Below are 22,527 nucleotides of genomic sequence, written 5' to 3' on the forward strand. Positions count from 1 at the left end.
AAATAGGAGCAGGTTCAGGCTACACGGCCCCTGGGCCCGCTCCGCTAACCACAGGGCCATGACCGATCCGAACCTAGACTCATGTCCAAATTCCTGCCCGCTCCCCGTAACCCCTAATTCCCTTTACATTACAATTCCTCCCCTTTTAGATTAACAGTACCATAACACTCATTTAACAATTAAATATCAAACTAATTACAATTAACACTTTTAACATGCAACATTAGCTGAAAATAGTCTATTTATAAATTCAGTCTTTGGGGAGGCTTCCTGATCCTTTCTGGATAGCGCCATTCCCGAGTGTCTTGCTCTTGGTGCGGAGGCGATTCTGGCCCCCTGTTGTCGGTTGGTTCATCAGCTTCCGATGCTACTGTTTCTGAGGTAGATGCGACCTGTACGTCGGGTTCCTCACCAGGTACGTATGGCCGAGACATGGGGTTGACTCGTTCCTGTGGCTCTAGGATCTGGTCAGCATGGCGTCTCACAATGTTCTCCCCAACATCCACTGTGTACATTAGTGGCCCCTGCCGTGTGCATATCATTCCTGGTTGCCATTTCTCTGTTCGGTAGTCGCGGGCCAAGACTGGTTGCCCTACATTGAAGCTCCTTGTCGGCTTCTCATTGATGTGCCGGAATTGCTTACTCTCAACATCTCTTCGTACATTTGGTATGAGCAAATCCAGACAAGATCTCAACCTTTGGTTGAAGAACATCATGGCCGGAGCCTGCTTGGTGACTGCATGTGTCGCATTTCTGTAGGCTAACAGGAAATTGTCCACCTTATGCTGCAGTGGAATGTCGTCATTGCACATGGCCTTTACTGCATTTTTAAAGGTTTGTACGAACCTCTCAGCCAATCCATTTGTGGCTGGATGATACGGGGCGGATGTGTAATGCCTTACCCCGTTCCTTTTCATAAATCTTCAAAACTCTTCGGACACAAACTGTGGTCCGTTATCAGAGCAAATCTGCTCTGGCAAGCCGTTCCTGGCAAAAATGGTCCGTAGGACTGCAATAGTTTTCTCCGTGGTGGTGGAGGACATTTTTATCACCTCAGGCCATTTCGAGTGCGCATCCACGGCTATTAAAAACATTGAGTCCATGAATGGACCAGCAAAATCAATATGCACCCGTTGCCATGGAGATGAGGGCCACTCCCATGGGTGTAGAGGGGCATGTGGTGGTGCATTTTGGACCTTCTGGCATCCTGAGCAGCTCTTCGTCAGGTCCTCAATTTGCTGATCGATCCCCGGCCACCACACATAAGCCCTAGCAAGGCTTTTCATTTTCACCCCTCCCAGATGACCTTCGTGAAGCTCATTGAGCACTCTCTCCCTTAACTTGGGTGGAATTACCACTCGGGATCCACACATCAAGGTCCCCTGGCATACTGACAGCTGTTCTCTTCTGGATGAGAATGCTGGCAACAGTGAGTCGCCATGTGCTGGCCATCCCTTCACCGTCAAATCATATACCCGAGACAGCGTCGGGTCATTTCGGGTCTCCTTCTCTATACCAGCGTTAGTTACTGGCAAGCATTCAATTATAGTCGAATGAAATATTTCGACAGGATCCACTGCTGGTGCTTCCTCCGCAGTAGGCAGTGGCAGGTGTGATAGCCCATCAGCGTTTCCATGCTGTTTCGTGCCCTTATACTCGATTTCATATTGGTGCGCCCCTAGAAAAAGGGACCATCTTTGTAGCCGTTGCGCAGTCATCACCGGAACGCCCTTCTTTGGATTAAAGATGGAGACAAGTGGTTGGTGGTCAGTCAGCAGGGTGAACTTCTGCCCGTGCAGATAGTGATTGAACTTTTTCACTCCCCACACTAGGCTGAGGGCCTCCCTGCCAATCTGGGCGTAGTTACGCTCGGCTGAGGTTAGTGACCGAGATGCAAAGGCTACTGGCCTCTCCGAGCCGTCCGGGAATTTGTGCAACAGCACCGCTCCAATGCCATAGGGTGATGCATCACACGCCAACCGAATTGGTAGTGCTGGGTTGAAATGAGCCAACACCTCTTTTGATGTGATCAATACTTTGCTCTTCTGGAAAGCTCGTTTACATTCATCACTCCACTTCCATGGTACCCCCGTTTACAGTAGGGTGTTCAGTGGGTGTAGTACGGTAGACAAATTCGGCAAGAACTTATGGTAGTAGTTCACCAGCCCGAGGAACGACCTCAGTTGTGACACATTTTCCGGTGCTGGAGCCTTGACTACTGCCTCAATCTTTTCAGGGGACTTATGTAACCCCTCTTCATCAATAACGTGGCCACAATACGAGATCTGCTTCTGGAAAAACTCGCATTTGTGGCGATTAGCTCAGAGCCCATATTCCTTCAATCTAGTGAGCACCTGCTCCAAGTTGGCGAGGTGATCACTGTCATTTTCGCCCGTGACCAGGATGTCGTCCAAATAACACTGGGTCCCTGGAATCCCTTGCAGGACTTGTTCCATTGCCCTTTGCCAAATAGCCGGAGCTGATGCTACCCCGAACACCAGCCGGTTGTATTGGTAGAGACCTTTATGAGTGTTGATCGTGAGGTACTGTTTCGAGGCTTCTTCTACCTCCATTTGCAGGTACGCCTGGGCCAGATCAATCTTAGTGAAGCGTTTCCCTCCAGTTAGCGAGGCGAAAATATCTTCAATCCGCGGAAGCGGATATTGTACCGTGTGAAGGACTGGGTTCACTGTCACCTTAAAGTCCCCACAGATGCGAACCTTCTTTGGTTCCCCAGGCGTATTACTCAACGACCTCTTCATTACAGGAACGATGGGTGTAGCCCACTCGCTCCAGTCCACTTTGGACAGTACTCCTGAACGTTCCAAACCTTCCAGCTCTGCTTCGACGGCTGGGCGGATCGCATAAGGCACCGGTCTGGCCTTAAAAAAAACTTTGGGATTGCATTTTCCTCTATTTTGATCGTCGCTGTTATGCCTTTTAGTGTTCCAAGTCCCTCCTGGAACACTTCTTTTGCGTCAGTTAGCATTTTTGACAGTCGTCCAGGTGTGACGTCGTCATCCTTTTTGGCATCTACAGTCAGTGCCTGTATGGAATGCCAATCTAGCTGTATCTTCCGGATCCATTCACGTCCTAGTAGTGGTGGTCCTCCATCTGGCAATACATATAGGTCCATTTTTGGTGTTTCCTTGCCGTTATATATAACGTTCACCTTTAGTTTTCCTTTGGAGTAGACTTTTTGCCCCGTGTACGTCTTCAAGACAATCTTTGTATCTCTCAAGGGTATATGTGAGAATAGCCGCTTGTAGTCCCTTCGGTTTATGACTGTTAGGGCTGATCCTGTGTCCAATTCCATTTTCACTTGGACTCCTGCTATCTTGAGCGTGACCCAGATAGTTTGGTGATCCTCCGTTTTGATCACATTATGTAGTTTCAGACAACCCAGCTCCTTGCTTCCGGAGTCTGTATCACTTTTCTGTTCGTCTGAACTACTCTCCATCATCCTATGTACCTTCTTGTACTTCTCCTGTGGAGATTTCTTGCTGCTGGTTTTCTTTCCCGACCTGCAAACTCTTGCTATGTGTCCTACTTTTCCACACTGTCTGCACACTTTGTCCTTGAACCAGCAATCATTATGGTCGTGTGTTGTTCTGCCGCAGCGATAGCACTTCACTGTTCCGTATGACATTTCATTTGTGCCATATTCTTGCGGTCTCCGTTGTATCTCTGCAGCGCCCCGTGCGGCTGCTTCGTGTGATACTGCAATGTTGAAAGCCTTGTCCAGCGTAAGGTCCTTTTCAGATAAAAGCCGTTTCTGGGTTCCTTCACTTTGAAGCCCACACACAAACTTGTCCCTTAAAGTATCTGCTAGTCCCGTTCCAAACTGGCAGTGTTTCGATAGCTTGCGCAGTTCCGTTAAATACTCAGCATTACTTTCATCTTTATGCTGGTTCCTTTTGTGAAACTTAAATCTTTCTGCTATCAGCAGCGGTGTGGGGTTCAAGTGGTCCTGTAGGATTGACACTATATTTTCAAAATCCTTTTCTACTGGCTTCTCTGGGGTTACTAGGTTTCGTAGTAAGCCATACGTTTTTGCACCCATTGAATTCAACAATACCAGCGCTTTCTTGTCATCTGGCACTTCATTCACCTTGCAGTATACTTCTATGCGTTCGACATATGTCGTCCAATCTTTGACTTCATTGTCGAACGCTGTGATACTGCCACTCTTCGGCATTTTTGGGTGTGGTTAGACTGGCTTAAAATGGCGTCTCCCGCGCTTTCCTTTCTTCCCCGCTGCGGCTTAAAACGGCATCTCCCGCGCTTTCCTTTCTTCCCCGCTGCGGCTTAAAATGGCATCTCCCGCGCTGCTGCCAACGCTGCTCTCGGCGGTCCTCGTGGCAAATGGCGACGCCTTGTGGGTTTCGTGCACTGCTGCCAATGCCGCTCTTTGCAGTCCTCGTGGCAATGGCAGTACCTCGCGTTTTCCTGCGCGCCTCTCTCCCCTGTTGACACTGCTCGGCCCTTGAACACCGGCTGCGCTCTGCGTTCTCTCTCGCCTCTCTTCCCCCGTTGACGCTGCTCAGCCCTTGAACACCGGCTGCGCTCTGCTCTCTCTCGTCTCTCTCCCCGTTGACGCCGCTCGGTCCTGAACACCGGCTGCGCCCTGTGCGCTCTGCCCTCTCTCTCTCTCCCCCGTCGACGCTGCTCGGCCTTTTTCTGTGCCACTCGGTCGGCTCTAGCCGACGCTGTCCGGGAAGGGTCTGCGCAGTACCTGTTGCCAGCCCGTTTCACTGGACCACCGTGACTGGAAAGCCAAGCCTGGCTCTCGACAGCCTCCCCTGCGATGCTCAAATCTCCGCTGGATGACTGGGCAGTTGCCCGTGGTCGACGCCCGTGCTTCTGGACTCGACCTCCTTCCATGGCCTCGCCCCTCCCTATCTAATCTCCTCTAGCCCTACACCCCTCCAAGATATCTGCGCTACTCCAATTCTGGCCTCCTGAGCATCCCCGATTTTATTTACTCCACCATTGGCAGCAGTGCCTTCAGCTGCCAAGGCCCTAAGCCTGGAATTCCCTCCCTAAACCTCTCGACCAATGTTCCCTCTAATTTTTATTGTAGGTGTGCGGTCCCTTTAAATGCACCATATTTTAAATGCACCATATTTTTTTTTACAGCGTTACAGCTGGCGAGTGGCCTGCGCGGCACAGGTTAGGGGGAACGCTACTCTCTACCTTTAAAGCGCTCCTTAAAACCTACCTTTTTTTATTCATTCACGGGATGTGAGCATCGCTGGCAAGGCCAGTATTTATTGCCCATCCCTAATTGCCCTCGAGAAGGTGGTGGTGAGCCGCCTTCTTGAAGCGCTGCAGTCCATGTGATGAAGGTGCTCTCAGTGCTTAGATAGGGAGTTCCAGCATTTTGACCTAGCAATGAGGAAGGAAGGGTGATATATTTCCAAGTCAGGGTGGTCTGTAACTTGGAGGTGGTGGTGTTCCCATGCACTTGCTGCCCTTGTCCTTTTAGGTGGTAGAGGCCGTGGGTTTGTGAGATGCTGACGAAGACGACTTGGCGCATTGCTGCAGTGCATCTTGTAGATGGTACACACTGCAGCCACGGTACACCGGTGGTGCAGGGAGTGAATGTTTAATGTGGTGGATGGGGTGCCAATCAAGTGGGCTGCTTTGTCCTGGATGGTGTCGAGCTTCTTGAGTGTTGTTGGAGCTGCACTCATCCAGGCAAATATTCCATCTCACTCCTGACTTGTGCCTTGCAGGTGCCTCTTTTACCAAGCTTTTGGTTATCTGCCCTAATATCTCATGTGGCTCGGTGTCAAATTTTGTTTGATAACGCTCCTGTGAAGTGCCTTGGAGCGTTTTACAATGTTAAAGGTACTAAACAAATACAAGTTGTTGTTGCCCTCTTGGCAATAAAGCCAAATTTCCTCTTAGTGTGGAACAATTCTCATTTCTTTTTCCAGTATCTTCTTGACAAAATTGAAACTGCTACATTATTCTCTTAGCTATCATGCTAGGAACGGCATAAAGACTGCTGGTGCTATCTATAGCTGCCAAAAGTGGACTGAAGCGGCGTGCAAAACAACTTGTTTCCTGTAAAAGAAAATGCCAACAGAGTGTTCTGTAATTCTGAAATTAGCCTTTCATCTCTGGGACTGGAGTACAAATCTAGGCTAACATGATGGGATGAAAGTCTCTTCTGCCTACTGGATACAAGGGTCCGAATGTGAAATAAGTTTGGTCTTAATCCAGTTCCTGTGCAACAGCTTTGCTATTTTTGACTTACTACTAAAGTTTTCATCTCTAAATCTGTAAACAGTTGAAACTCTATTTTTGACAGAATGCTGAAAACTGGCAATATGTGCTGTAACATTTTTTTTTACAAATCTAATGTAACAAAAAGTTAAAACTATTCACCTTTGAAATTATGCCACGGGTTACAAGCAACAGAACGCTTAATGCATTTGTCTGAAATTGCTTCATAGCCCATTTATTTTGAATAGATTAATGCCCCTACTAAATAGCGGAGAGAAAATTTCAGATGAACGTGTTTGTGTGTTAGTACCTTATGGAAAAATATCAATGTTTGTAGATTTAAGTACAAGATTGTTGTGGGTAACACCTTGGTTGCCTTGACTGTTAATGTTGGCAGTTCAGATTGTGACTTTGAACAACTGTTAAAGCAAGAGTTCAAATTATACTTAATAAATACCTTTCCTCTATTGTAATATGTAATCATATTACTGTAGTTTGATATTGGTACATAAATTTGGGTGATTGTTTGGAACCTAGCTGAATAAACAATTGGGTGCCCTTTCACTCCGAAGTGTTTTCTTTGTAAAACTGTATGCAAATAGTATATGCACCCCCCCCCCCATATTAATTGTTGGGTGAAAATAATAGTCATGTTATTTTACAAGAAGATCTAGTCTTAAGAGCGTTAACAGATTCCTTTCTGAAAACCTGACAAAAATGGAAAATAAATTTAGCTGGATATATATTAGGAATAGAATAAATTAGAACAGAGTGGCAATATTGGTAAAACATGCTGTCGAGAGGGTTCACGTGGACAAGGACACAGTCAATATAGTTGGAACTCAAGTTAAAACAGAGCTTGTTACATTAGTAAGGGTGCATTACGGACTTCCAAATTTGGGGAAGGAAAGGCAAGAGGAAATCTGCAGTCAGATTAGAGAAATGAGTAGCAATAACAAAATTATTGTTCTGGGAGATTTTCATTATCCACTTATTATAGGAACACAGGAACAGGGATAGGCCAGTCATCCCCTTGGGCCATTGTTTTGCCATTCAATTAAATCATGGCTGATCTATCTTTGCTGAATATCCCTTACCCAACCAAAAATCGATCGATCTCAGTCTTGAAAATTTCAATTAACTAATTATCCACAGGCTTTTGGGGAGCGAGTTTCCTGATTTAACTTCTAAATGGCTTAGATCTAATTTTAAGATTATACCTTCTTGTTCTGGATTCCTCCACCAAAGGAAATAGTTTCTCTGTATCTACCCTACCTAATCCTTTTATCATTTTAAACACCTCAATTAGATCATCTCTCAACCTTCTAAACTCAAAGAAATACAAGCCAATTTTATGCAAACTGTCCTAATTTAATCCTTTAAGCCCTGTTATCATTCTGGTGAATCTTCACTGTACCTCTTCCAAAGCCAATATATCTATCCTGAGATTCAGTGCTCAAAACTGAATGAAGTACTACAGATGGGGTCTGACTACGGCTATATACACTGAAGCATAACTTCCCCACTTTTGAATTCCAACCTCCTTGAGACAAAGGCCTACAAGTCCATTAGCCCTCTTGATTACTTGTACCTATACACTAGCTTTTAGTGATTTCTGTACATGGACACCTAAATCCCATTGCTTATCCATAGCCCCTAGTCTCTTGCCATTAAGAAAATATTCTGATTTGTCTTTCTCACACTTCTCTACATTGAACTCCATCTGCGATAGTTTTACCCACTCACATAATCTGTCTATGTCCCTTCTGCACTTCCTGCACCCAGTCACTGCTGAATATCCCTTACCCAACCAAAAAGGTTGAGAGGGGATCTCATTGAAACTTATAAAATTCTAACAGGACTAGACAGACTAGATGCAGGAAGGCTGTTCCCGATGGCGGGGGAGTCCAGAACCAGGAGTCACAGTCTAAGGATAAGGGGTAAGCCATTTAGGACTGAGATGAGGAGGAATTTCTTCACCCAGAGAGTGGTGAACCTGTGGAATTCTCTACCACAGAAGACAGTTGAGGCCAATTCATTAAATATATTCAAGAAGGGGTTAGATATATTTCTTATGGCTAAGGGGATCAAGGGCTATGGGGAGAAAGCAGGGACAGGGTACTGAATTTGGATGATCAGCCATGATTGCATTGAATGGCGGAGCAGACTCGAGGGGCCGAATGGCCTACTCCTGCTCCTATCTTCTATGTCACACAATTTACTGTGGCTCCTAACTTAATCTCACCTGCAAACTTGGATATACAACTCACTGTTCCTTTATCTAAGTAATTTACATAAGCTGAGGCCCCAGTGCAGAATCCTGGGGAACACCACTTGTCATATCCCGCCAACCAGAGAACAAACCCTTGATCCCTACTCTCTTATCATCCAACAAATTACCAACCCATGTCACAAGGTTACCTCCAATTCTGCATGTCTTCATTTTTGCTAATAATCTCTTATGCTGAACTTTATAGAATGTCTTCTGGAAGTCTGTATAGACATCATCAAAAGACACTCATACAAAAGCAAAATATTCCAGATGCTGGAAATCTGAAATTAAAACAGAAAATGCTGAGTATTTCCAGCATTTTCTGTTTTTTATTCCAAAGATACTCTGCTATTCACCATGCTAGTAACTTCCTCAAAAGAAATCCCAACTAAATTAGTCAGATTTGATTTACCCTTAACGAATCCATGCTGACTCTCTCTGATCAGCTGACATTTGTCCAAGTGCTGAATCACTGTCTCTGATGATAGATTCCAGTAATCACCCCACAACTGATGCTAAACTGACAGCTTTGTGGTTACCTGGTTTCTCTCTCTCTCCTTGGAGTGATATTTCCAATTTCCAATTCAAAAGCACAATTTATGAATCTAGAGAGCTTTGGAAAATGATGACTAATGCATGTTCGTTTAATACCCTTATTACTCTCTCTGTATCTCTGTTGCTTTTCCAATTCAAAGGTACATCCTTCGGATGAGATGTTAAACCGAGGCCCCGTCTGCTCTCAGGTGGACATTGAAGGACCCATGGCACTATTTCGAAGAGGAGCAGGGGAGTTCTCCCCAGTGTCCTGGCCAATATTTATCCCTCAATCTACATCACTAAAAACTGATTATCTGGTCATTATCACATTGCTGTTTGTGAGAACTTGCAGTGCGCAAATTGGCTGCCATGTTTCCTACATTATAAGTGACTATGCTTCAAAAGTAATTAATTGGCTGTAAAGCACTTTGGGACATGCTGAGACCATGTAAGGCACTATGTTAATGCAAGTTATTTCTCTCAGTGCCACAGGTATATCAGATACTTTAATGGAATAAGCTCAGAAGAATGTTTTCAGACTCATCAGAACAGCAATTGGAGACTTTTCTCACAGAGCTTGATTGAGAACTTTATTCAACAAAGCATATTCATCTTCATAAAAGCAAAATTCAAGAAGGTAAAGAAACCTTTGAAGTCTCTGACTTCTGTAACAACGTTTAGTATCTGTGTTTTGTGTTAGCCTAACTTGATACTTCTGTGCATCTTTAATTTTTCAATAAATACTGCATAATTTTAGCCTACTAAAGGTCCAGATCAGTGAGGGCCACTAGACTGATTCCTGGGATAGGGGGTTTGTCCTTTGAGGAGAGATTGAGTAGACTTGGCCGATATTCCCAAGAATTTAGAAGAATGAGAGGTAATCTCATTGAAACGTATAAAATTCTTAAGAGCTTGACAAGTAGATGCTGGGAGGTTGTTTCCCCTGGCTGGGGAGTCTAGAACTAGGGGTCACAGTCTCAGAATAAGGTGGCGGCCATTTAGGACTGAGATGAGGAGGAATTTCTTCACTCAAAGGGTTGTGGATCTTTGGAATTCTCTGCCCCAGAGGACTGTGGATGCTCAGTCATTGAGTATATTCAAGACAGAGATCGATAGATTTTTGGATGCTAAGGGAACCAAGCGATATGGGTATAGTGCGAGAAGGTAGAGTTGAGGTAGAAGATCAGCCATGATCATATTGAATGGCGGAGCAGGGTCTAAGGGATGAGTGGCCTACTCCTGCTCCTATTTCTTATATTCTTATGTAATATTCCATTTACCCAAGAGTGAAGTTAATAGATAGTAGCCCATCTAAAGTCCAGTAAACAATTTATCAAAATTGGATTACTTGCTGGGCCACGGTACATTACAAGAAGTACATTTCCGCATTTTTTTTTTGGGGGGGGGGGGGGGAAAGAGTTGAAAAGGGTCTGCTCACAGGAAACACTGTGACACCATTCAAAGAGAAAACAGTACTTTAATTGTAACAAGTTTATAATTAAACAAGGCAACCAGGTGTTCCAATTATAATTTGGCATGAAACATAAAAAAATAAGCAAAAAAAAAACTATCTCTGCGCTCAGGAAAGCAGGTTTAGTTCTGTCTTTCCCAGTACATTATTTTAGCTTTGTTCTTTAAAAAATTCAATCAATCAAATATTAATGATAGGAGTCAAAGTAAATGTATGACTTAATACACAACAAGCAAGATTGAAAATGGCATTAAATCCAACACTCTGCCTTTTGTGGTTGCTTTATGTATAATACATGTTGGTTCATGTTTGATTTATAATATGTTCATGATTAACTTAAAATATGTTCTTCACATAAACATTCACACATACTTGAGAGCAAGTACATTGTAAATGCACTTGGTATATAAGATAATAAAGCTTACAATTTACGAAGTAGTCCTCTTAATGTAATGTATGCTGGGTTCTTAGAGTGCTCAAGTACAAGTACAAGTATCAAATATTAGTCAACACAAAATAGTCAGATATGTTTTACAAAAACTAATATCTATTAAAATCAGCTAAACATACAAGAGAATAATATGTTGGGTAACTGCTTTCAAATACATAATTGGCAGAACATTAAATACATTAACTGTTGGAATTAAGTTAGCCAAAATGAGCAAAGTACAGTGCTGCAAATTTATTTTGATATAGTTGTTCAGTTTTTGACAGAACATTGACAACATGAACATAAAAGGCCAGGGGCAGATTTTGCTCAGAAATATAACCCAAATAAGGCAGAGCTGAATTTACCTGCACTATTTATCACAGGTTAAATACATTCCCATATTAGATTAATAATTTAACTAAGTTATTTCAGTTTATAGTAAAACATGTCTCGGTGTTCCCACATTTCTTATTTGCCCTGCTGGATTCAACTTGTTCTTTCTACTTTTCTTACTCTCACTTCTTGTATATTTAGCATATTTGTTGTGTTCTGTATCAGCTTGAGCATTCTTCACTTTTACTGACAGTGCCATGGCCTGGCTTTGTTCATGTAATCAACAGGCCTTGTATCACCCGTATAGACATTTTCACAGAGCTGTCTCTTATGAGCTCACGGTAACTGCTGCGCCACATTTAGTAAGCAATATACGTTTAAAAAATCAAGGCCTAGAAATTCATTAAGGCGCTGCCAGCTTTGCGCCCAGTTAACGCCTAAAGGATGATTTTGCGCCAAAAATGAGTTTGCGCAGATATTCAGCGCAGCGGTATTGGCGGCGGTAGCCGTTAGCGCTGCGCCGGCACCGATGACGTCATCGGTGTGCGCAGTGCCCCGGTTCCGCCCCGAAACCGCGCCGATCCCCATATTTAGTTGCGGCCGCCTCCTCCGAAGCAGCCGCAAACAGCGACCAGAAAACGGGGCCGTCCTGCTGCCTTAGTGGGGCGCTTTAAAGCGGAAGGTGCGGCCGGCCGCTTTTGTGGCGGCCGCCTGCCCGCACCTCCTTCCCCGGCCTCCTCCACCACCGCCCCCCCCGCGGCATTGCCGGCTGCTTTCCGCAAGCCCGGCACTTCTCCGTGGTGCCGGGCTCATTTGCCGGCACTATCCAGCGGCGATCTCCCCGTTGCAGGCAGCTCCCCCTTAAGAGGAGGAGGCCTGCAGTACCGCAGCCTGCTGCTGCGCAGCGCCTGGCGCAGCGGCGCCAAGAGCGCTGATATTCAGTGTCAGCGCACCAAGCGGAGGCGGGCACACCCTGGTATAGCGCCCGCTTCCGAATTGGGGCGCTAACAATGAATATCTGACGATCGCTATAGGCTTCCCGCCCAGCACTAATTTTTGGGCGCTAGGCAGCTGGTGGGGCCATAGTGAATTTCTAGGCCCAAATGTTTTAATCACCTCTCTAACCTAACTCTTCTCCAGATACTAGACTGCCAGTTGTAAACTTTAAGCGCAACTTACTATGCGTATCAGTTATTTTGTGTGCCCCATCCTTTACTCACATGTCAAATTATGTGAATGTCCAGGCTCTGGCTGTAATCGTCTGTTATAATCTAGAAGTCTTTTTCTAACAATTCCAAAATACTGTTAGTTAAAAACTAAAAACTGCCAAAAATAATACCAAAGTTATACTTAGCATTACACACACTGAATTAATTTTTTTTAATTATTTATTTATTTGCGTTTTGTGCTTTTAGGGGGTAAAATGGATTGGGTGATTCAGTACTACCCTTTCACCTCTGGGACCTTGGCTCAAATCCAGACAACATTGATGGAATGTAATTTCTTTTCTATGATGGCTTTGAAGGTCCCAAGTGTAGCAAGTTTACACTTCATTTATCTAACTCCAGGACATCAGGAATCAATAGCATAAAATTACCCACATACTAGCAAACCCACTAAAAAGTTCATTAAGGAAACTGGTGTAGCAAAAGGATATATCGTTAATGCAGCAAGACTGCTATTCTGAAGTTGGGAAATAGGGTGCATTGTTGCAGCAGTGCAAAGGAGATTTATTTAATATCTAACCCACCGCAGCAGTGCAAAGGAATTTATTTTACATCTAGTCAACCCAACAACATTGGATGCAAAAGGTGGAAAAATGTTCCATTCTCTAACATCGATAAACCTGTACCTTTATTCTACAAGGTAAAAATATATTTATTTTATCTTTAAATAATTAGTGTCCATTCTTAATCTAGTCTAAAACATCTCTGTCTACCCTGTCTCTGGGCCACTTGAACTGACAGATGCTGTAGTGGCCCGATTGCTCTGTGAGCCTTCGTACAGGGATAACTTTTGAGAAACTGTGCACATTATGAGGAAGAAACATAGAAACATAGAAGAATAGGAGCAGGAGTAGGCCATTCGGCCCCTCGAGCCTGCTCCGCCATTCAATGAGATCATGGCTGATCATCCAAATTCAGTGCCCCATTCCTGCCTTCTCTTTATATCCCTTGATCTCTTTAGCCTTAAGAAATATATCCAACTCCTTCCTGAATATATTTAATGAATTGGTCTCTACTGCCTTCTGTGGTAGAGAATTCCACAGGTTCACCACTCTCTGGGTGAAGAAATTCCTCCTCATCTCTGTCCTAAATGGCTTACCCCTTATCCTTAGACTGTGACCCCTGGTTCTGGATTCCCCAACCATCGGGAACATCCTCCCTGCATCTAGTCTGTCCAGTCCTGCCAGAATTTTATAAGTTTCAATGAGATCCCCTCTCATTCTTCTAAACTCCAGCGAGTATGAGCCCAATCGACCCAATCTCTCCTCATAGGTCATTCCTGCCATCCCAGGTATCAGCCTGGTGAATCTTCGCTGCACTCCCTCCATGGCAAGAACATCCTTCCTCAGATAAGGAGACCAAAACTGCACACAATACTCAAGATGTGGCCTCACCAAGGCCCTGTACAACTGCAGCAAGACATCCTTGTTCCTGTACTCGAGCCCTCTCGCTACAAAGGCCAACATACCATTTGCCTTCTTAACTGCCCGCTGCACCTGCATGCTTACCTTCAGTGACTGGTGCACAAGGACACCCAGGTCTCGTTGCACTTCCCCTTCTCCCAATCTATTGCCATTCAGATAATAATCTGCCTTCCTGTTTTTGACACTAAAGTGGATAATCTCACATTTAGCCACGTTATATTGCATCTGCCATGCTTCTGCCCAATCACCCAACCTGTACAAATCATACTGGAGTTTCTCGGCATCCTCCTCACAGCACACACGCCCACCCAGCTTAGTGTCGTCTGCAAACTTGGAGATATTACATCTAGTTCCCTTGTCTAGATCATTGATATATATTGTGAATAGCTGGGGTCCAAGGCAGACTTGCAGTTTTCTCTGCCTACCTGAAAGCAAAAGTAGCTATTTTGGATTGCTCAGTGCAGACATCACAAAGTGTGTCTGAACTATTAAAATTTATGCTTTGCATAATGCTGACGGAAGGGAAAATGTGCTAAATGCAAAATGCACTTTGTACATACATACATACTGTACAGATGCATGGTGCAAATTAGTCAAATTAGGCAAACAAAAGCAACGGTGTTTAACAGCTCCAGCAACCACTCTATACAAGGCCAAAGGAAGTAACATCGTTAATATGTCGACACCTACTGGAAATCTAACTACACGCAAAAAACGTACTTGAAAAAAATGTTCCAACAGATTTTTAAAGCAATTTTAATATTTCACAATCACAAAAACCCCACAGTGCAGATAGAGGCCATTTCGGCCCATATTATAAAGAACTATTTATAATAATGGTGATGAATTCTGTAGCTTATAGGCTCCGATTACAATAACTTCCCAATTAATTAAAACAAAAGATGATTTTGTGTCCAGTGATATCTGTTTTGACAAACACAATCTTATCCAAAAATCTCATCACAAACCTGCAAATTTAAGAAGGAACACTGGTAGTAGTGCAATTAAACTGAATGCTCCAGTTTTGTTTAAATGCAACATTTCCAACAAAATATGGAAGTTGAAATACACATGGCAGTAACAATGGCCCGGAATTTGCGGTGGATAATAATTATTACCTCTTTGAAACTGACCGCAACTTCAGGATTTAGCGCATGCGCATCCTAACGCAGAAATCCTGAAGTTGCGGTCAGTCATTCAGCTGTACTGTGTCTCCCCCCACCTCCCACCCAGGCCCTCTGAGTGAAGAAATTTCTCCTCATCTCAGTCTTAAAAGGCCGGCCCCTTATCCTGAGACTATGCCCCCTAGTTCTAGACTCTCCAGCCAGGGGAAACAATCTCTCAGCATTTATCCTGGCAATCCCCCTCAGACTCTTATATGTTTCAATGAGATCACCTCTCATTCTTCTAAACTCCAGCGAGTATAGGCCCAATCTACTCAATCTCTCCTCATAGGACAACCCTCTCATCCCAGGAATCAATCTAGTGAACCTTTGTTGCACCGCCTCCAAAGCAAGTATATCCTTCCTTAAATAAGGAGACCAAAACTGTGCACAGTACTCCAGGTGTGGTCTCACCAGAGCCCTGTACAATTGTAGCAAGACTTCCTTACTCTTGTACTCCAACCCTCCAGCAATAAAGGCCAACATGCCATTTGCCTTCCTAATTGCTGCTGTACCTGTAGGCTAACTCTCTGTGTTTCCTGTACGAGGACACCTAAATCTCTCTGAACACCAACATTTAATAGTTTCTCACCATTTAAAAAATACTGTTTTTCTATTCTTCCTACCAAAGTGAATAATCTCACTTTCCCCACATTATACTCAGTAAATGTGAAACAAACAAAAGTTTAATTTTTAGAAAACAGTCAAGACTCCCTCACTCACCCAACTCCAGCACTCTGTTCAAACCGCATTCAGTGTACAATTTTGGTCTCCTTACCTAAGGAAGGATATACTTGCCATAGAGGGAGTGCAACGAAGGTTCATGAGATTGATTCCTGGGATGGCGGGACTGTCGTATGAGAAGAGATTGAGTAAACTAGGCCTGTATTCTCTTGAATTCAGAAGAATGAGAGGGGATCTCACTGAAGCATACAACATTATTACAGGGCTTGACAGGGTGGATGCTGGGAGAATGTTTCCATTGGCTGGGGAGTCTAGAACCAGGGGCCACAGTCTCAGGATAAAGGGTAGGCCATTCAGGACTGAGATGAGAAGAAATTTCTTCACACAGAGGGTGGTGAATCTTTGGAATTCTCTAACCCAGAGGGCTGTGGAGGCTCAGTCATTGGGTATATTCAAAACAGAAGTTGACAGATTTCTGACTAGCAAGGGCATCAAGGGATATGGCGATAGGGCCGGTGAATGGAGTTGAGGCAGAAGATCAGCCATGATCTCATTGAATGGCGGAGCAGGCTTGAAGGGCCGAATGGCCTACTCCTGCTCCTATTTCTTATGTTCTTATGTATTCCATCTGCCACCTTATTGCCCACTCACTTAACCTATCTATATCCCTTTGCAGGCTCTTTGTGTCCTCCTCACATCTTACTTTTCCACCAAGCTTTGTATCGTCAGCAAACTTGGATACATTGCATTCGGTCCCTTCATCCAAGTCATTAATATACATTGTAAATAACTGAGACCCAAGCACTGATCTTTGCCACACCCCACTAGTTATAGCCTGCCAATCTAAAAATGACCCATTTATCCCTACTCTCTGTTTTCTGTCTGTTAACCAATCCTTTATCCATGCTAATACATTACCCCCAACCCCATGTGCCCTTATCTTGCTCAACAACCTTTTATGTGGCACCTTATCAAATGCCTTTTGGAAATCCAAATATACTACATCCACTGGTTCCCCTTTATCTATCCTGCTAGTTACATCCTCAAGAAACGAATACATTTGTCAAACACGATTTACCTTTCATAAAACCATGTTGACTCTGCCTAATCATATTATGATATTCTAAGTACCCTGTTTGTTCTTAGTCTGTCCCACCTGGCACAGCTATAGTGCCATACTACACAATGGAGGGTGCCCTCACTGTAAAAATGAGACTGCTTTGTGACAAGGACTGTGCAGTCACTCTTCTTGTTTTGAAGCAGTTGTTTTACAATGATATGGTTTGCTACTCAGAGGGCATCAAGAGTCACCGCATAATGTGGGACTGGTGCCAGACTGCGTAGGTGAGGTAGATTCCGTTTGCTGATATTAGCCCGTTGGATTTTTACGACAATCCAGCAGCTAGCCCACAAATTAGCGGATTTATTGGGATTTGATCTCACGACTTCTGGGTTTCTTGCCACAACCATAACTACTAGGTGATCATACCCTTTTAGGATACATTCATAAGAACATAAGAAATAGGAGCAGGAATAGGCCACTTGGCCCCTTGAGCCTGCTCCGCCATTCAATAAGATCATGGCTGATCTTGGGCTCAAAGCCACTTCCCCGCCCGCTCCCCATAACCCTTCACTCCCTTATCTTGCAAAAATCTGTCTATCTCCACCTTAAACGTATTTATTAATGATCCAGCCTCCACAGCTTTCTGGGGCAGAGAATTCCTCAGATTTACAACCCTCTGAGAGAAGAAATTCCTCCTCATCTTAGTTCTAAAAGGGTGACCCTTTATTCTAAAACTGTGCCCGAGTTCCAGATTTCCCCACGAGGGGAAACATCCTCTCTGCATCTACCTTGTCGAGCCCCCTCAGTATCTGATATGTTTCAATAAGATCACCTCTCATTCTTCTAAATTCCAAAGAGTATAGGCCCCGCCTGCTCAACCTTTCCTCATAAGTCAACCCCCTCATCTCTGGAATTAACCCAGTGAATCATCTCTGAACTGCCTCCAATGCAAGTATATCCTTCCTTAAATAAGGAGACCAAAACTGTACGCAGTACTCAAGGTGTGGTCTCACCAATACCCTGTACAGTTGTAATCAAAGTACTTATCCCCATAACATTTATTTTAATTACATAATCATATGCAAATATTTTTGGAAGTTTTAAGTCTACTTTGTATTTGAATTATCTGGTCAAAATTAATCCCACATGTTGAAAATCTGCATCAAATAAACAAGACAAAACAGAAAATGATGCGTCTACCAGCCTGTTTGCTTAGCTGACTTGCCTGGCTAATTGCATAACATTTCTAAACCCTACTGCTGTCCAGTGTATAATATGTTTGAATCAGCCATTACGGTGAAACCATCAATATGCTGAAACTTGAAAGAATGCTTTCATAAACCAAATGCACAAGACTACAACATTGGAGGGTTTAAGCATTTACTTTTGCGGTAGCTACTACTTCGCAATGTGTCCACTTTTGACAAGATGCATAACTTAATCTTTTCAATGAATATGAAGATCTTTCTACATTTGTTTTAGGATCTACATATACATTGAGGATATTATTACAAATGTGCATTCAATTCCAGTTCTCCAAGAGCATAGCTATGTCCATCACACCAACATCTAATACTGAATAATATCCCTTTACATTATTTACATGAAACAATCTAAACAAATTACTAAATTTTAAATTATGTTTTATAGCTAGTTATATAATACACTTGAAAACTAAGATGCTCTGAAATTAGTCCAAATTCAATCTCCGTGGTGCAGTATCACCATTACAAGTCTGATCTGTGCTATACCCACTAGCAATGTAGCTGCAAGCTGTTTTCTTTCCTGGATCATGCACCTTGGGATATACAGTAATCCCTCCCCAACCGCGGGGGATACGTCCCTGAAGACCCCCGTGGTTAGTAAAATCGCGGTTGGCAAATACAGTATAAATGTTCAAATAACACAATAAAAGAGAATATAAAAGCAATAAAATCATGTTATTTACCTTAATCCTAAATTTAAAACCGCGTATACACAAAATTCACTGCCGCGATTGGCAAAAGCTGTCGCAGAGAGGAAACCGTGTATACTTGAAATCCTATGGCAAAACCGCGGTTGGGGCGGGATTCCTGTATCTCACAATGGTACAATGTCATGCATTCTGATGCAAACTGTACGTGCTTTGCCATTTATTTTCTCCATTTCTCAAGTTCAATTTTGCCGATTTAGAATCAAAAGGCAGACTAGCCCAGAATTAGAATCCCGGTCCCGGTATAACTGGGGTATATTGTGCAATAATAACAATCTTTGGAATTCTCGTCTTTTCATCAGCATCCTTATGGTCTACATGGAAACGGCTAATTATCCTGCCATCCTGATTATGTGCCTAATATGTTACAAAAGCATTCAACTCCTGGACACACTCATGGGATTTGAAAACATTTAAATTATACTTACCCAATGCTGGATATCCCAAGTAGAATCTGTCTGCTCCTAACCATCCAAGGAATAAGGAAAGAGCCACCGCCACTTTATATGAGTAACCAGTTCTTTAACAAAAGAAAAAAAAATGTCAAAATGAAAATCACCTTGACTGAAGAGACAGTAACCACAGATTAAGTGGAATCTAGAAACATTCTGCTGTACTTAGAACTTTTTAACCTCTGTATTCTTCCAGTTAAAAAAATGTGGTAAGGTAGCACAGTTGTACAGTGCATTAGAGCACCAGTATGCAATACTACAGGCTGGAAGGATACCGATCCAGTCTTCCATATTACTAAATTCATAATTACAGCCCTACTACTATTACAGTTGTGGACACTAAGCATGATTTAAAGGAAATTAGTTGTAGCTGAAACTTAAAATGCCTTTTTATTTTTACAGATGCAGATTGACCTGCTGTGTTTTTCCAGCATTTCTGTTAGTGTTACAGGAATTTGAGTTGGAGTGCAATGTTTGGGGAGGGGGGGGGGGGTAGTAAATCAAAGTCATTTTTTAAGGAGGCTTTTGAAGGCAGTGAGAAAGTAGTAGTACAAAGTGGTTTTGGAAGACAATCCAGGTTAGAGATGGAATCATCAGGGCAGGCTCTTTTTGAGATGTTTGCTTGTTGCAGAATCTCCATGAACATTGACTCAGCTGGATGTGAGTTACAAAGTATTAACAACCAGAACTCCAGGTCCTATGTTATTCTATTTGTTGTCTCTCAAATGTGCTTTGCTCCCCCTCCTCAGTTCTTTTTACTCCACTTGTAGTGTTTCAGTCTCAATTACATTCTAATTTTTCTTTTTTCTCCCCTCCTCGGTGAATTAGCAGAGTTTTCAAACCTCTGGTCTCTTTGCTTAACCCTACACAAATTGTTGGGAGAAAACCTCCCTTCTCTGCCAGCTATTTGTAGACCCAGAAAGTGAAATTAGTTCAGACAGTCTTAATCCACCTTCTAATGAATGAATGAATGCACTACAGCATAAAACTGCGCCACACAACTTGACAATATTAGTCAGAGAGGACACAAAGTGGGAAGTATGGGAATTGTTAATAAGCTGACCTTCTTCCAAGACAGGGTTTTCAACACACTCATGGAGCCGAGTAGATGAAGGTTTATTCTGCATCTTGCCATGCTGTACAAGACCACAAGATACTTACGGATGAGGAAGGCGATTTAACCCATCTTATTTCATCCATCCAGAACTACCCTACACTTCCCCACCCACCCCACCCCTCCCCTCATTGTCACAACTGGTTGTTTCTTAAATGTTTCCAAGATTTTCACCTCCACCCACTCTGCCCAGAAGTATATCTCTGTCACCTCTCATATTGAGAGACAATTGACAATATTGTTTCAACTTTTTTTATTTGTTCGTGGGATGTGGGCATCGCAGGCAAAGCCAGCATTTATTGCCCATCCCTAATTGCCCTTGAGATGACAGAGTATCAAGGGGCACACTCAAGTTATGGAAGGGCAGAACTAGGTTAGATGTTAAGAGCTTCTTCCTTTCCAGAGAACAGTGGACCCCCTGCTTGTGCAGTGAATGCAGATTCACTGATTTCCTTCAAGCGAGAGCTGGACTGGTTTCTGGGCTAGTACAGGAGTCAGGCACCTGGTAACTTTAATCAGGGCCAGTGTGATCTTTTGGACTAGCTCTGATCACCCAAGGGGATCAGAAAGAAATTTTCCAGATTTCCCCCCCCCCTCTAATTGGTCCGAGTTTTTGTCTGGTTTTTTGTCCTTTGTAGGATATTACATGGCTTCTGGGTAGGGAGGGGGGTGTACGTATTGTGATGCACAACTGCTTTGGACAGGCTGGATGGATGAGTAGGTCTCTTCCTGTGTCATTTTTAGTATATGTTCATATATGCCTCCTTGGCAGGCTGAAATGCCCATGTCTCACCAGTCTTCCTTCTTACTCAGAACCCTGACACTAGCAATCAGCCTCATGGTTCTTCTCCACATTGGTTTCAGCATTTGAGTGTCTCCCTTATTTCTCAACGACCAGAACATGACAAAGTAATCAAGGTGTGGTCTGCTACTATTTTGGCTATGTACTGTACCTGACCTTGGAGTGCTCAACACAAACAATGGGTAACAAAGTGAAATAGTGCTCCTTTCCCCAATAATGACATTTCTTGATGAGCAGAACAATTCATCATAAAATTACTATGCATGTGGAAAAAAATGTTTTAATATCCATCTTATGCTTGATCATTTCACGTGTGAATGCAACATACATGGACTATAAAGAGTGTAATATACAGAACTATAAGGAGCATTAGACCTAGACTTTGTTAGCATGTCTCTGAAATGGGATTCTGAACGTTGGGACATCTTTCAGGATGTGAATAGTTGGATTACACTTAGTTTATTTTGAAAATATTGAATTAAAAAGGCAACTCTTGCTTCCATTTAAAATGTGCAATGTTGGCACTTTTTTAATTCTAGGCTCTTTGGTCATATGCTGTGAACCATGTTATCACTATGTTGCAGAGATGGTTTATAATATTTGTATGTATGAACAGTAAAATCAATGGCACAGAAATAATCTTTTATAGATATTACCACAGAATATTAGAACATAATTTTATTGCTTGTATATTTTGAATTATCTTAATATAATTTCAATGTTGATTTGAAACAATTTTCATATTTTGCTAGGAAATAAAATGTTATAAATCACAATGTTGCATATAAGGCCAGTATTTACAAAACCTGCATTTCAATCTAAAATGGAAAATTAGATTCTCAATCAACTGCAACATGTTTTTAAAGTAACATTTTAACCAGCTCTGCAGTCAATTAGAACACCTGAACAGCATAATTTTTCTTTCTCCAAACCTATTTGCCAGGGATAGCAGATTGATACTTCAATGCACTGTGCCATGGACTGATTGGACATGGGACTGTGTCTCCATTTCCTCCACAGTGAGTTACAGATCATGCCAGAAGCAGAAGCTAAGGGCTTCTGTACAACAAGGAAAATAAAAATAAGAGGATCAGTCACCCCAAGTCATAATCATGCACCTCCTAGAATCCAGCCACAAAGCTCTGGAAACAAACCCCAGGTCCCTCCTTTTGGCTGTGGAAGGTATGTGCAGCAGAGACTTAATCAGGGCAAATAATAAAATCAGTTAGAAATGTAAATCTTTGTTTAGGAATTTTCAACAGAGCAAATCAATATTTCTGTAGAGGAGTTAAAACTGTCTGACAGTATTAAGAATATGCTTTTATAAAAACTTCATGCGTATGGTTTCCA

The 22,527-nt window shown here is 43.0% G+C and overlaps 1 protein-coding gene across 3 annotated transcripts in view; it reads right to left on the reverse strand.

Moving 5' to 3' along the window:
- Positions 1 to 22,527, reverse strand: part of tm2d1 (TM2 domain containing 1) — a 98,767-nt gene that overhangs the window by 62,468 nt on the left and 13,772 nt on the right. For all 3 annotated transcript variants that reach the window (XM_085982865.1, XM_085982867.1, XM_085982868.1), the window contains one exon: positions 19,238 to 19,329. In XM_085982865.1, coding sequence (XP_085838991.1) covers positions 19,238 to 19,329 — 92 coding nt within the window. The remainder of the gene's footprint in view (positions 1 to 19,237; positions 19,330 to 22,527) is intronic.

The sequence above is a fragment of the Somniosus microcephalus genome, chromosome 3, assembly GCF_052327205.1.
Source record: "Somniosus microcephalus isolate GS21.2 chromosome 3, FLI_Smic_1.0, whole genome shotgun sequence".
Classification (NCBI taxonomy): Eukaryota; Metazoa; Chordata; class Chondrichthyes; order Squaliformes; family Somniosidae; genus Somniosus; species Somniosus microcephalus.